General features: G+C 51.7%; 1 protein-coding gene across 1 annotated transcript in view; it reads left to right on the plus strand.

The window, feature by feature from the left end:
• LOC136945378 (plexin-B1-like) overlaps positions 1-8,879 on the plus strand; it is a 25,742-nt gene extending 16,863 nt beyond the window's left edge. The window contains 22 exon segments of the mRNA XM_067239150.1: positions 25-161; positions 417-593; positions 879-963; positions 965-1,066; positions 1,151-1,393; positions 1,593-1,769; positions 1,858-2,006; positions 2,254-2,354; positions 2,930-3,147; positions 3,317-3,495; positions 3,716-3,782; positions 3,932-4,078; positions 4,548-4,713; positions 5,264-5,367; positions 5,558-5,642; positions 6,523-6,689; positions 7,135-7,295; positions 7,692-7,839; positions 7,934-7,998; positions 8,220-8,295; positions 8,483-8,557; positions 8,725-8,879. Coding sequence (XP_067095251.1) covers positions 25-161; positions 417-593; positions 879-963; positions 965-1,066; positions 1,151-1,393; positions 1,593-1,769; positions 1,858-2,006; positions 2,254-2,354; positions 2,930-3,147; positions 3,317-3,495; positions 3,716-3,782; positions 3,932-4,078; positions 4,548-4,713; positions 5,264-5,367; positions 5,558-5,642; positions 6,523-6,689; positions 7,135-7,295; positions 7,692-7,839; positions 7,934-7,998; positions 8,220-8,295; positions 8,483-8,557; positions 8,725-8,829 — 2,934 coding nt within the window. The 3' untranslated portion in view covers positions 8,830-8,879.
• Positions 8,880-12,500: the final 3,621 nt, after the last annotated feature.

Consider the following 12,500-nt stretch of genomic DNA (forward strand, 5'->3'; position numbering starts at 1 on the left):
TCCCTCCCTCCCTCCTCCCCCCAGGACCCAGTCCTGACAGGATTGACCCCCCAGCGAGGGCCGAGGTCTGGGGGCTCAACGCTGAGCATCATGGGACACCGGCTGAGGACCGGGCACCCTGGAGATGTCAGCGTTCTGATTGGAGGAGTACCGTGTCACATGTAAGGGTGTTGGAGATGTCAGGGTTCTGATTGGAGGAGTACCATGTCACATGTAAGGGTGTTGGAGATGTCAGCGTTCTGATTGGAGGAGTACTGTGTCACATGTAAGGGTGTTTACCAGGCCCACCTCAGGGGAATCAACTCTCAGCTAGTAGGCACAGTGCAAAAATAACATATATTACATGCAGTGCAGTAAAAACAATATATTTAAACAATATGACACTGTTTGACTGACTGATTGACTGGCTGCTGTAGTGCGTCTGAGGTGTTGGACGGCCGGCTGAGCTGTGTGACGGGGCGCAGCAACAGCACCGGGGAGCAGCGTGTGACGGTGCGCTTCGGCCGGGCGGAGCGCCACCTGCAGGCTGCCCTGTATCACTACACCCCCGACCCCAACATCACCTCAGCTGCCCCCTCCAAGAGCTTCCTCAGGTAGGACGGCTCACCTGCACCCTGCTCACCTGCACCCTGCACCCTGCCATCCTGCATCCATCCATCCTGTTTCAATCCGTCTGTCCATCCATCCTTTCATTCATCCATCCCATCATCCTCTCATTAATTTCAGTGTTACAACCCAGCTGTATTCTGACCTCTCTCCCTCTCTCTATGTCCCTCTCTCTCTCTCTCTCTCTCTCTCTCTCTCTCTCTCTCTCTCTCTCTCTCTCTCTCTCTGTCTCTCTCTCTCTCTGTCTCTCTCTCTCTCTCTCTCTCTCTCAGTGGGGGCAGGGTGATCCGGGTGTCTGGTCAGTACCTGGACGTGGTGCAGGATCCCAGGATCAGGGTGACCCTCAGCCCCCCGGCCCCCCCCCCTCAGCCCCCCGGCCCCCCCCCTGCCCCCGCGCAGGAGGAGGAGGAGCGTACCTGAGCCAGCCTGTCCTGAAGACACACTCTGCCATGTCCAACAGGTGTGTGTGTGTGAGTGATGACCTGTGTGTGTTAGGAAGTGAGTGTGTTAGTGACCCCTTCCACTTCCTCCCCTCGTCCCCCAGTATGAGTCCAGCTGTGCGGTCCGGAGCTCTTCCCTGATCCTGTGTCCCACCCCGGCGGTGGGACAGGAAGCTAGGCATGCGCGGGTCCAGGTGGACTTCCTGTTGGACAGCCTCCATTTTGCCTTTGGCTCGGTGAGCAGCGAGGCGTTCAGCTACGAGCCCAACCCAGTCCTGTACCCCCTGAACCAGCAGGACCCAAGCCGGCCCTACCACCACAAGCCTGGCAGTGTCATCTCTGTAGAGGTCTGGACTACCCTGTACTGGGCTACACTGTACTATACTATGTATAATACTGATTCATTCATTCCGTCTAGGTCTAGGTCTATCCTGGGATGATCTAGGTCTAGACCAGGTCTATCCTTGCCCAGGTCTAACCTGGCCCGGTCTAACCCAGGTCTAACCCAGGTGCAACCCTGCTGTATCCTTGCTCTCTCTGCTGCAGGGAGAGAACCTGGACCTGGCCATCCACAAGGAGGAGGTGCTGGCTCTGATTGGAGGAGGCGTGTGTGCCGTCAAGACTCTCACCCACAACCACCTGTACTGTGAGCCGCCATCCCAGCAGCCCACAGTCCTGCCCACCAGGAAACAGGAAATGATGGATGCTCTGCCAGAGTTCACTGTAAGGCACTTACAGGCGGACATGTAATAATTTAAAATGTGTCTGTGTCTAATATGTAACTCACCTGGTCTGTGTCTGTGTTGAGCAGGTTCAGATGGGGAACCTGAACTTCTCCCTGGGGCGCGTTCAATACGACTCCCTGGGCCGCTCCATGTTCCCCCTGGAGGCCCAGGTGGGGCTGGGGGTGGGCGCCTCTGTACTGGCCCTGCTCGTCCTCATCATCCTGCTCATATACAGGTACACACACACACACACAGGTACGCACACAGATACACACACATACACATGTTTACATAGTGTTTTTGTCTCTATATTTCACTGTTAAGCTTTTATGATGCTTTACAGTGCTAGAGGAGCTTTTATAATGCATATTTTGCACTGTGTGTATCTGTGTGCGTGTGTGTATCTGTGCCTGTGTTGTTTCTGCGCACGGTGTGTGTGTGCGTTCCTGCGGTGTGTGTGTATGTGTGTGTGTGTGGTTCAGGAGGAAGAGTAAGCAGGCTATGAGAGACTATAAGAAGGTTCAGATCCAGCTGGAGAACCTGGAGACCAGTGTGAGAGACCGCTGCAAGAAGGAGTTCACAGGTGAGTTAGTGATCTCTTTCCTCCTCTCCCTCCTCCTCCTCCCTCCTCTCCCTCCTCCTCTCCATCCTCTTCTCCATCCTCCTCTCCCTCCTCCTCCTCCCTCCTCCTCCTCCCTCCTCTCCCTCCTCCTCTCCATCCTCCTCTCCATCCTCCTCCTCTCCCTCCTCTCCCTCCTCCTCCTCCCTCCTCTCCCTCCTCCTCTCCCTCCTCCTCTCCCTCCTCCTCCTCCTTCCTCCTCCTCTCCCTCCTCCTCTCCCTCCTCCTCTCCCTCCTCCTCTCCCTCCTCCTCTCCTCCCTCCTCTCCCTCCTCCTCTCCCTCCTCTCCACCAGGGCGCTCCCTGTCTCTCCAGCTCTCCTCACCCTGTCCCTTCCTTCCCGTTGATTCCTTCTTTCTATTTTTTGATCTCCTCTTTATCTTCCTCTCCTTCTTTCTTATCTGGTGTGCTCCTACTCCTCTCCTCTCCACTCCCCCCTCTCCTCCACTCCCCCCTCTCCTCCTCTCCCCCCTCTCCTCTCCTCTCCCCCCTCTCCTCCTCTCCCCCCTCTCCTCCTCTCCCCCCTCTCCTTTCCTCCAGACCTGATGACAGAGATGATGGATGTGTCCAGTGACCTGGGGGGCTCGGGCATCCCCTTCCTGGACTACGGGACGTACGCCGAGCGCATCTTCTTCCCGGGGCACCGGGAGTCCCCGCTCAGGAGGGAGCTGGACGTGCCGGAGGCCCGCAGGCACACGGTGGAGCAGGGCCTGGTGCAGCTGTCCAACCTGCTCAACAGCAAGCTGTTCCTCACCACGGTACAGGAGGGGGGAGATACAGGGGGAGAGAGTCAGAGGGAGAGAGTCAGAGGGAGAGAGACAAAGGGAGAGAGATAGAGGGAGAGAGGTAGAGGGAGAGAGATAGAGGGAGAGACACAGGGGGAAGAGAGAGGAAATAACAGAAAATGTAATCCCTCTCCTCCCTCAGTTCATCCACACTCTGGAGGTGCAGAGGACTTTCTCCCCGCGTGACCGCGCCTACCTGGCCTCCCTCCTCACGGTTGCGCTGCACGGTAAACTGGAGTACTTCACCGACATCCTGAAGACACTGCTCAACGACCTGGTGGAGCAGTACGTGGCCAAGAACCCCAAGCTGATGCTGCGCAGGTCAGTGAGGGGGGGAGAGAGGGAGGGTTGGAGGGAGGGAGGGAGGGAGAGATTGAGGGAGGTGAGGAGGTGAGGGGTGGATGGAGGTTGTATGTATAAGCATGGAAACACCATATCAAGGGAGCTAGTACTGAGACCAGAGTTCTGATTCACAGGCATGGGTTCTAGACCAGGGTTCTAGTTCTAAGACAGGGTTCTAGACCAGTGTTCTGTGTTTCAGGACTGAGTCTGTGGTGGAGAAGCTCCTGACCAACTGGATGTCCATCTGTCTGTTCACCTTCCTCAGGGTAGGTACCCCACCTGCCCCTAACCCCTCTCAGGGTAGGTACCCCACCTGCCCCTAACCCCTCTCAGGGTAGGTACCCCACCTGCCCCTAACCCTACCTGCCCAGCAGGAGTGTTGGGTACCTGATACCTGTGGTGTGTGTTCCTGCAGGACTCTGCGGGCGAGGCCTTCTACATGCTGTTCAGGGCCATCAAGCACCAGGTGGACAAGGGTCCCGTTGACGCGGTTACGGGGAAGGCCAAGTACACCCTCAACGACAACCGGCTGCTCCGGGAGGACGTGGAGTACCGCACGCTGGTGAGGACTCACACACACTCAGACACGCACACACACACGCACACACACACACTCACACACACACACTCAGACACTCACACACACACACACACACTCAGACACGCACGCTGGTGAGGACTCACACACACTCAGACACGCACACACACGCACACACACACACTCACACACACACACTCAGACACTCACACACACACTCAGACACGCACGCTGGTGAGGACTCACACACACACTCACACACGCACGCACACACACACACACTCACACACACACACACACTCACACACACACACACACTCACACACACACGCACGCACACACGCACACACACTCGCTCACACACACACACATGCTCACACACACACACACACACACACGTACAGACACACACACTAACACATACATAAAGCATAAACACTGACATCACACACACGTGTCCATACCCCTCCCCCCCATCCTCCCTGTCCGGCAGACGCTGAATGTGCTGATGCCTGCGGCTAGCGGTGGCCCGGTTACCACGGTACCGGCCAAGGTTCTGGACTGTGACACCATCACCCAGGTGAAGGAGAAGGTTCTGGAGCAGGCCTGGAAGGGAACATCCTTCTCCCAGAGACCCCACACCGACGCGCTGCACCTGGGTCAGTACCGACCACTAACCGCAGTGTGTGTGACTCCAGAGTGGTCCTCTCTCTGTGTGTGACCCCAGAGTGGTCCTCTCTCTGTGTGTGTGACCCCAGAGTGGTCCTCTCTCTGTGTGTGACTCCAGAGTGGTCCTCTCTGTGTGTGTGACCCCAGAGTGGTCCTCTCTCTGTGTGTGTGACCCCAGAGTGGTCCTCTCTGTGTGTGACCCCAGAGTGGTCCTCTCTCTGTGTGTGTGACTCCCGAGTGGTCCTCTCTCTGTGTGTGTGACTCCAGAGTGGCCCTCTCTCTGTGTGTGACTCCAGAGTGGTCCTCTCTCTGTGTGTGTGACTCCAGAGTGGCCCTCTCTCTGTGTGTGACTCCAGAGTGGTCCTCTCTGTGTGTGTGACCCCAGAGTGGTCCTCTCTCTGTGTGTGTGACCCCAGAGTGGTCCTCTCTCTCTGTGTGTGACTCCAGAGTGGTCCTCTCTCTGTGTGTGTGACTCCAGAGTGGTCCTCTCTCTGTGTGTGTGACCCCAGAGTGGTCCTCTCTCTGTGTGTGTGACTCCAGAGTGGCGCGCGGGCGTGGCAGGTCACCTGATCCTGTCGGACGAGGATCTGACGTCGGTGGTGCAGGGCTCCTGGAAACGCCTCAACACCCTTCAGCACTACAAGGTCAGGGTCAGGGGTTACATAGGTACACTAGACACCCTGCAGCCCCACAGGGTCAGGGGTCACTACACCACTTTTCTTGTCTTCTCTGATCACTGTGTCTAGAACAGTTCTAAACTGAAACAGCCATTACTGGATTGAGCGTAGATCTTTGTTATTGTTCATGAAACGTCTTGTTTATTCATTTGTGCAGGTTCCTGATGGAGCCACTGTGACTTTGGTAACCAGGACAACCAAACACCTGCACCATGACTGCCATGACTACTCACCTGGAGAGAGTGAGTACTTCCTGTGAACACCCCCCCTCCTCTCCTAAGTAACTGTAGGGAGAAAGTGAGTACTTCCTGTGAACACCCCCCCTCCTCTCCTAAGTAACTGTAGGGAGAAAGTGAGTACTTCCTGTGAACACCCCCCCTCCTCTCCTAAGTAACTGTAGGGAGAAAGTGAGTACTTCCTGTGAACCCCCCCCCCTCCTCTCCTAAGTAACTGTATATTACAGATGCTGTACAGCTGTGTTGTAGGATCATGATCAAACGGCAGCAGATAATAAAAGGTTCTAGTTCAGTGGTTAGTGTTGAACCCTAGTTCAGTGGTTAGTGTTGAACCCTAGTTCAGTGGTTAGTGTTGAACCCTAGTTCAGTGGTTAGTGTTGAACCCTAGTTCAGTGGTTAGTGTTGAATCCTAGTTCAGTGGTTAGTGTTGAACCCTAGTTCAGTGGTGAACCCTAGTTCAGTGGTTAGTGGTGAACCCTAGTTCAGTGGTTAGTGTTGAACCCTAGTTCAGTGGTTAGTTCAGTGGTTAGTGTTGAACCCTAGTTCAGTGGTTAGTGTTGAACCCTAGTTCAGTGGTTAGTGTTGACCCTAGTTCAGTGGTTAGTGTTGAACCCTAGTTCAGTGGTTAGTGTTGAATCCTAGTTCAGTGGTTAGTGTTGAACCCTAGTTCAGTGGTTAGTGGTGAACCCTAGTTCAGTGGTTAGTGGTGAACCCTAGTTCAGTGGTTAGTGGTGAACCCTAGTTCAGTGGTTAGTGTTGAACCCTAGTTCAGTGGTTAGTGTTGAACCCTAGTTCAGTGGTTAGTGGTGAACCCTAGTTCCCAGGTCCTCTCCGTGTGCGTGTCAGGTGAAGCAGGTGCTGGGTAGTGACGCCGTGCGCCCCACAGAGACCCCCATGCTGGACGATGGTGAGGAGGGCGGAGTCAGGCTGTGGCACCTGGTGAAGGCCAGTGAGGAGGCGGAGCTTCCAAAGCAGCGTGGAGGGAGCATGAGGGAGAGGGGCGGGGCCAAAGCCATCCCTGAGATCTACCTCACCAGGCTGCTGTCCATGAAGGTACACACACACACACACACACACACACACCAGGCTACCTCATGAAGGTACACACACACACACACACACACACACACACACACACACACACACACACACCAGGCTACCTCATGAAGGTACACACACACACACACCATGCTACCTCACCAGGCTGCTGTCCATGAAGGTACACACACACACACACACACACCAGGCTACCTCATGAAGGTACACACACACACACACACACACACACCAGGCTACCTCATGAAGGTACACACACACACACACACACACCAGGCTACCTCATGAAGGTACACACACACACACACCATGCTACCTCACCAGGCTGCTGTCCATGAAGGTACACACACACACACACACACACACACACACAGACATCAAGAAAAATACACAAAAAGACACCTACACTCTCATCCTCTCCCCCCCCCCCCCCCCTCCCCAGGGAACCCTCCAGAAGTTTGTGGACGACCTGTTCACGGTGATCCTCAGTACCAGCCGGCCAGTGCCCCTGGCTCTCAAGTACTACTTTGACCTGCTGGACGAGCAGGCCCTGCTGCACAACATCTCTGACCCCGACACCATCCACATCTGGAAGACCAACAGGTCTGCCTGCCTGCCTGCCTGCCTGCCTGCCTGCCTGTCTGTCTGTCTGTCTGTCTGTCTGTCTGCTTGCCTGTCTTCCTGTCTGCCTGCCTGCCTGCCTGCCTGCCTGCCTGCCTGCCTGCCTGTCTGTCTGTCTGTCTGCCTGTCTGACTGTCTGACTGTCTGGCTGTCTGCCTATGTTCATTAGGCTTCATGAGATTTCATGAGACTTCATAAATCTTCATAATAGCCTGATCATCATAATTCAGAAGACTGTGCTGTGTTTGTGTTTCACTTACCAAGCTCACTGAATCAGAAGAGGAAACCAGGTCAACAGTAACTCATATGTTCACAATAAAAAAATAATAATAAACCAAAACTTGTTTTGTTGTGTTTGTGGTGTGTGTTGTTGACTAGTCTACCGCTGCGGTTCTGGATCAACATCCTGAAGAACCCTCAGTTCATCTTTGACGTGCAGGCGAGCGACCATGTGGATGCAGTGCTGTCTGTCATAGCTCAGACCTTCATGGACTCCTGCACCCTCGCAGAGCACAAGCTGGGCAGGGTGAGCCTATCACACGCCCTTAGAATGGGGTTGGAACCAATCAGAGGTTCCAGGTTATATGCAGATCTAATGGCTTTTATGTGTTCTCTTCCAGGATTCTCCCATCAACAAGCTTCTGTACGCCAGAGACATCCCCCGTTACAAGCAGATGGTGGAGAGGTGAGGGACCTTAACGGGAGTCAGGGAGGGGGGGAGAGGGGGGGGGAGGGAGGGAGGGAGGGTGAAAGAGTGGGAGAAAAGAGAGAAAGTGATAACAAAGGGAAAGCTATAGACCCTATAGTGCATTTGTTTCTCTAAATACCTTTTACTGTGATCCCCGTCTGTCAATCGAATCCCTCTCCCCTCCCTCCCCCTCTCTCCCTCCTCATTCTGCCCCCCAGGTACTATGCTGATATCCGCCAGACCATCTCAGCCAGCGACCAGGAGATGAACTCTGCACTTGCTGAGCTGTCTCGGGTACTGTACACTGAAACTGTCTGTCTCTCTACCTGTCTGTCTTAACAAGGTACCACAAGGACCAATTAACATTCTCTTCCCCTCCCCTCCTCTCTTCTTCCTCCCCTCCTCATCATTGCTCCTCCTCATCACTCCTCCTTTTCCTCTCCTCCTCTGCTCTCCTCTTCCTCTCCTTCTATCCATGCAGAACTATTCTGGAGAGGTGAACTTCATGGTGGCCCTGCATGAGCTGTACAAGTACATCAACAAATACTACGACCAGGTATCATGCTCTCTCACACACTAGGACTCACACAAACACTCCCCCACACACACACTCACACAACCATCTAGACGCTAACCATCTGCTTGTGGGCCTCCCTTCCTCCTCTCCTCCACCCACTCTCCTCCACCCCCCTCCCCTCCTCCTCCTCCTCTCCTCCTCTCTAGATCATCACAGCTCTGGAGGAAGACCCCACAGCCCAGAAGATGCAGCTGGGCTGCCGTCTCCAGCAGATCGCCGCAGCCGTGGAGAACAAAGTCACCGACCTCTGACCTCTGAGTGGGCGGGGCCAGGCCAGGGCCTGACAGAAGGACAGGAAGTGGAAGAGAAATCCATAAAGGAAAGGAGCAGAATGGGAAGAGAGGAATGCTAGCTATGCCTGATGTCATGTCCCTAGTCTTTGTCAGGAAACAGAGAGAGTATCAAATGCCAAATGTCCGTCTATCCACTGACCTTTAACCCCTGACCTTTACCTCCCTGACCTTTACCCCCTGAAGCCTCTTATTGGCTGACAAGTCTCTGTTCCAGGAACTGGAGGGCATGGCAGATAGGGAGCGTACAGACTAAACCAACATAGCTGATCCCTGAAGAGGACTAGGTGATGTTTTACAGGAGCAGATGCTAGGATGCTATCGTTGTTCCATTACTAATGCCTTTTGTTGTCTATAAATGTTTGCTCAAGTCTTAGTTTTACCAGAGCTGTGTGGGTTACCAGCATGTTGTCCCAGCCAGCAAGATGAAGTGAGTTTGAAGGTATGAAGGCAGTTGGAAAGTAATTCCTCACGGCCACTTACCTCAGACAATAAGGACCAGTCACGCGTTTCTGTCAAAGGAACCACACAACGACCCGACAAGTCTGCCTGCATCTAGACTGACCCGTCCTGAAACTGAGAGGATCTAGAACCACGGCACCCTAAATTCCAACAACAACACTGGGTTTGTGCCCCTGACGATCCCTTGGTTCCCCTGACGATCCCTTGGTTCCCCTGACAAACCCTTGGTTCGCAGTGACAGATTCATCCGGTGTGACCGAAACGTGTATGTTTCTATGGTTACGTTGTGAGTGGACGTGAGTTTCTATGGTTTCGCCAGAGAAGGGATGTGATCTTAAGAGAGTTTCAGATGTTTCCACGGCTCGTTACCACTGATAAAGGAAAGCACTTCCTCTTAGTTCTCTTTTTATTTTAATATATGTATTTTATGTTGTTTTTAATTCTATTTATTTATTTATTGTTTGCTGGGTGGTGATCTCTTTTCAAAGACCAAAATATCAACGTAAAGAATGTCCACATTTTGAAAAATCTGTTATCAAATTAACAAATAACCTTTCAGTTGAATGGGTTTTGATTACTCTCACTATAATTAAACAATGATGCTAACCCTATTCCAGTTTACTGTAACCCTAACCCTAGTCCAGATTACACTCTAATCCTAATTTTAGTCAAGATTGCACTGTAGCCCTAACCCTAGTCCAGATTACACTGTAATCATAACCCTAACCCAGATGACACTGTAAATCCAACCCTAGTCCAGATTATATGTTAATCCAAGACCTGGTCCAGATTACACTCCAGATTACACTCCAGTTTTAACCCATGTCACCCTTCTAGTAGCTAGTGATGTGATATCAGGCCTTCATGATCTGCTGCAGCAGGGGAGAGGAGAGTGTTTCCCTCTTCCACAAAACTGATTTACACACTGCCCATTTTGATTAAATGGTTACAGATTGAGGTCCTTACATGTGGTAAACCATTTGGTTTAAATTTGAATTATTCCTAAAAGTTCAATGGAAATGAATCAGGTATTAAAAAGTGTTTATGTTGTTTTGGGTCTGAAGACGGGATGAAGGAGTGTTTGTTTGGCCCCCAGCTGAGGGGTCAGGGGTCAGGCCCAGCCTCACGCCGAGCCCAACACCTCAACAATCACTTTCACTTCCTGTGTGCATCGACTCTTAATACTAACACATTTTTACCATAGCTGTTTATACAAGTTACAAGGGAATATTTGTGTTTAGTAATGTCCTGTAGTCAGACAAATAAAACACTGCTGTTTGCTGTAATAATGACTGGGTAAAACCTCTTTGGACAGTTTTAAGTAGATTCAGGAGATGTTATCAGTACTGGACGTCATGGTAACAGAAAATTATCCTGCTATTTGCTGGTATTTAAGAGGTGCAGAGGGAGTGAAGGATGATGTGAAGGATGAGGATTTATAACTGTAGTGGAGCGTTAAAGCAGCATCTATATACGATCAACAGATGAACTATACAAAGTTCCCCAGTCCAGTCCAGGAGCTGTCTGCACTGCAGGGAGATACTCTACCATCAGTCCAGGAGCTGTCTGTACTGCAGGGAGATACTCTACCATCAGTCCAGGAGCTGTCTGTACTGCAGGGAGATACTCTACCATCGGTCCAGGAGCTGTCTGTACTGCAGGGAGATACTCTACCATCGGTCCAGGAGCTGTCTGTACTGCAGGGAGATACTCTACCATCAGTCCAGGAGCTGTCTGTACTGCAGGGAGATACTCTACCATCGGTCCAGGAGCTGTCTGTACTGCAGGGAGATACTCTACCATCGGTCCAGGAGCTGTCTGTACTGCAGGGAGATACTCTACCATCAGTCCAGGAGCTGTCTGTACTGCAGGGAGATACTCTACCATCGGTCCAGGAGCTGTCTGTACTGCAGGGAGATACTCTACCATCGGTCCAGGAGCTGTCTGTACTGCAGGGAGATACTCTACCATCGGTCCAGGAGCTGTCTGTACTGCAGGGAGATACTCTACCATCGGTCCAGGAGCTGTCTGTACTGCAGGGAGATACTCTACCATCGGTCCAGGAGCTGTCTGTACTGCAGGGAGATACTCTACCATCGGTCCAGGAGCTGTCTGTACTGCAGGGAGATACTCTACCATCAGTCCAGGAGCTGTCTGTACTGCAGGGAGAAAAGAATACCTCGGGTTAGTTTTGTTTACAATGAGTAGTGAGTGATTGTAATATGTTAATGAAATACAAGACAGTATATATTTGAACTTGAAAAAAAATCATTTTTATTTATCAGATGCTTTTATTTAAAGCAACGTACTAATATAGTAGACTATAGACTATACTGTATATACTATAGAAGATCCAGGATCAGAAGGGAACAGTGTTGGTGTGCAGTTCAGTATTTAGTGTTAGTGTGTGTAGGTGTGCAGTTCAGGACAGTGTTGGTGTGTGTGTGTGTCGGTGTGCAGTTCAGGACAGTGTTGGTGTGTATGTGCATTGTGTGAGCCAAAATGTCCTCACAGATATAGTGAAACTTGGAAACCTTCACCTTGAGGCGCTTTGGGACCGACGTGTCATAACTTCACACGCTTTCTTCTTTAGGGTTCAGAAGTAGAACCCTGTACGTCTATCTGCATTTCCCAGAATACAGTGTAAATACTGTTTCCCTGGTGACCTGTCACCTGCTGTCTCCCCCTGCTGGTCTCTAACTCTCACTGCAGGTGCAGAAGTACAAGACGAGGCCAGTCAGAACAGTAGAGCACAGATGATCACTCATGTAACGTATAGCCTCACTCTAGTCGTCTCACTTCAGTCCTCTCTTTATTATCAACCTGGGCAGACTGAATCACATGATTATTTTACCAGCATTTTAGTTTGTTTCTGTGCTTATGTCACAGCCATTACACCTGTTACAGAGCTATAGCTTTACTACTACTACTACTGCTCTACAACATACATAACGAAACACCTTGTTTGTGCATCGGTAGTCAGGATTGTGGTGGTAGTTTGAATTTCCTTCCTTTTGAAGCGTTCAACAAACCCCAACTCGCCATATAAAACGTATTTTTGGGTGTTTTTATTTCAAACACAATCTTGTTTTTTTCCGGTCAGTGACGTTCAGAGAAGGAGAACATGACAGATCCAGAGAGAAAGAAGACCAGAGGGTCTGTTTCCCACC

Source organism: Osmerus mordax, chromosome 7, assembly GCF_038355195.1.
Source record: "Osmerus mordax isolate fOsmMor3 chromosome 7, fOsmMor3.pri, whole genome shotgun sequence".
In the NCBI taxonomy this organism is placed as follows: domain Eukaryota; kingdom Metazoa; phylum Chordata; class Actinopteri; order Osmeriformes; family Osmeridae; genus Osmerus; species Osmerus mordax.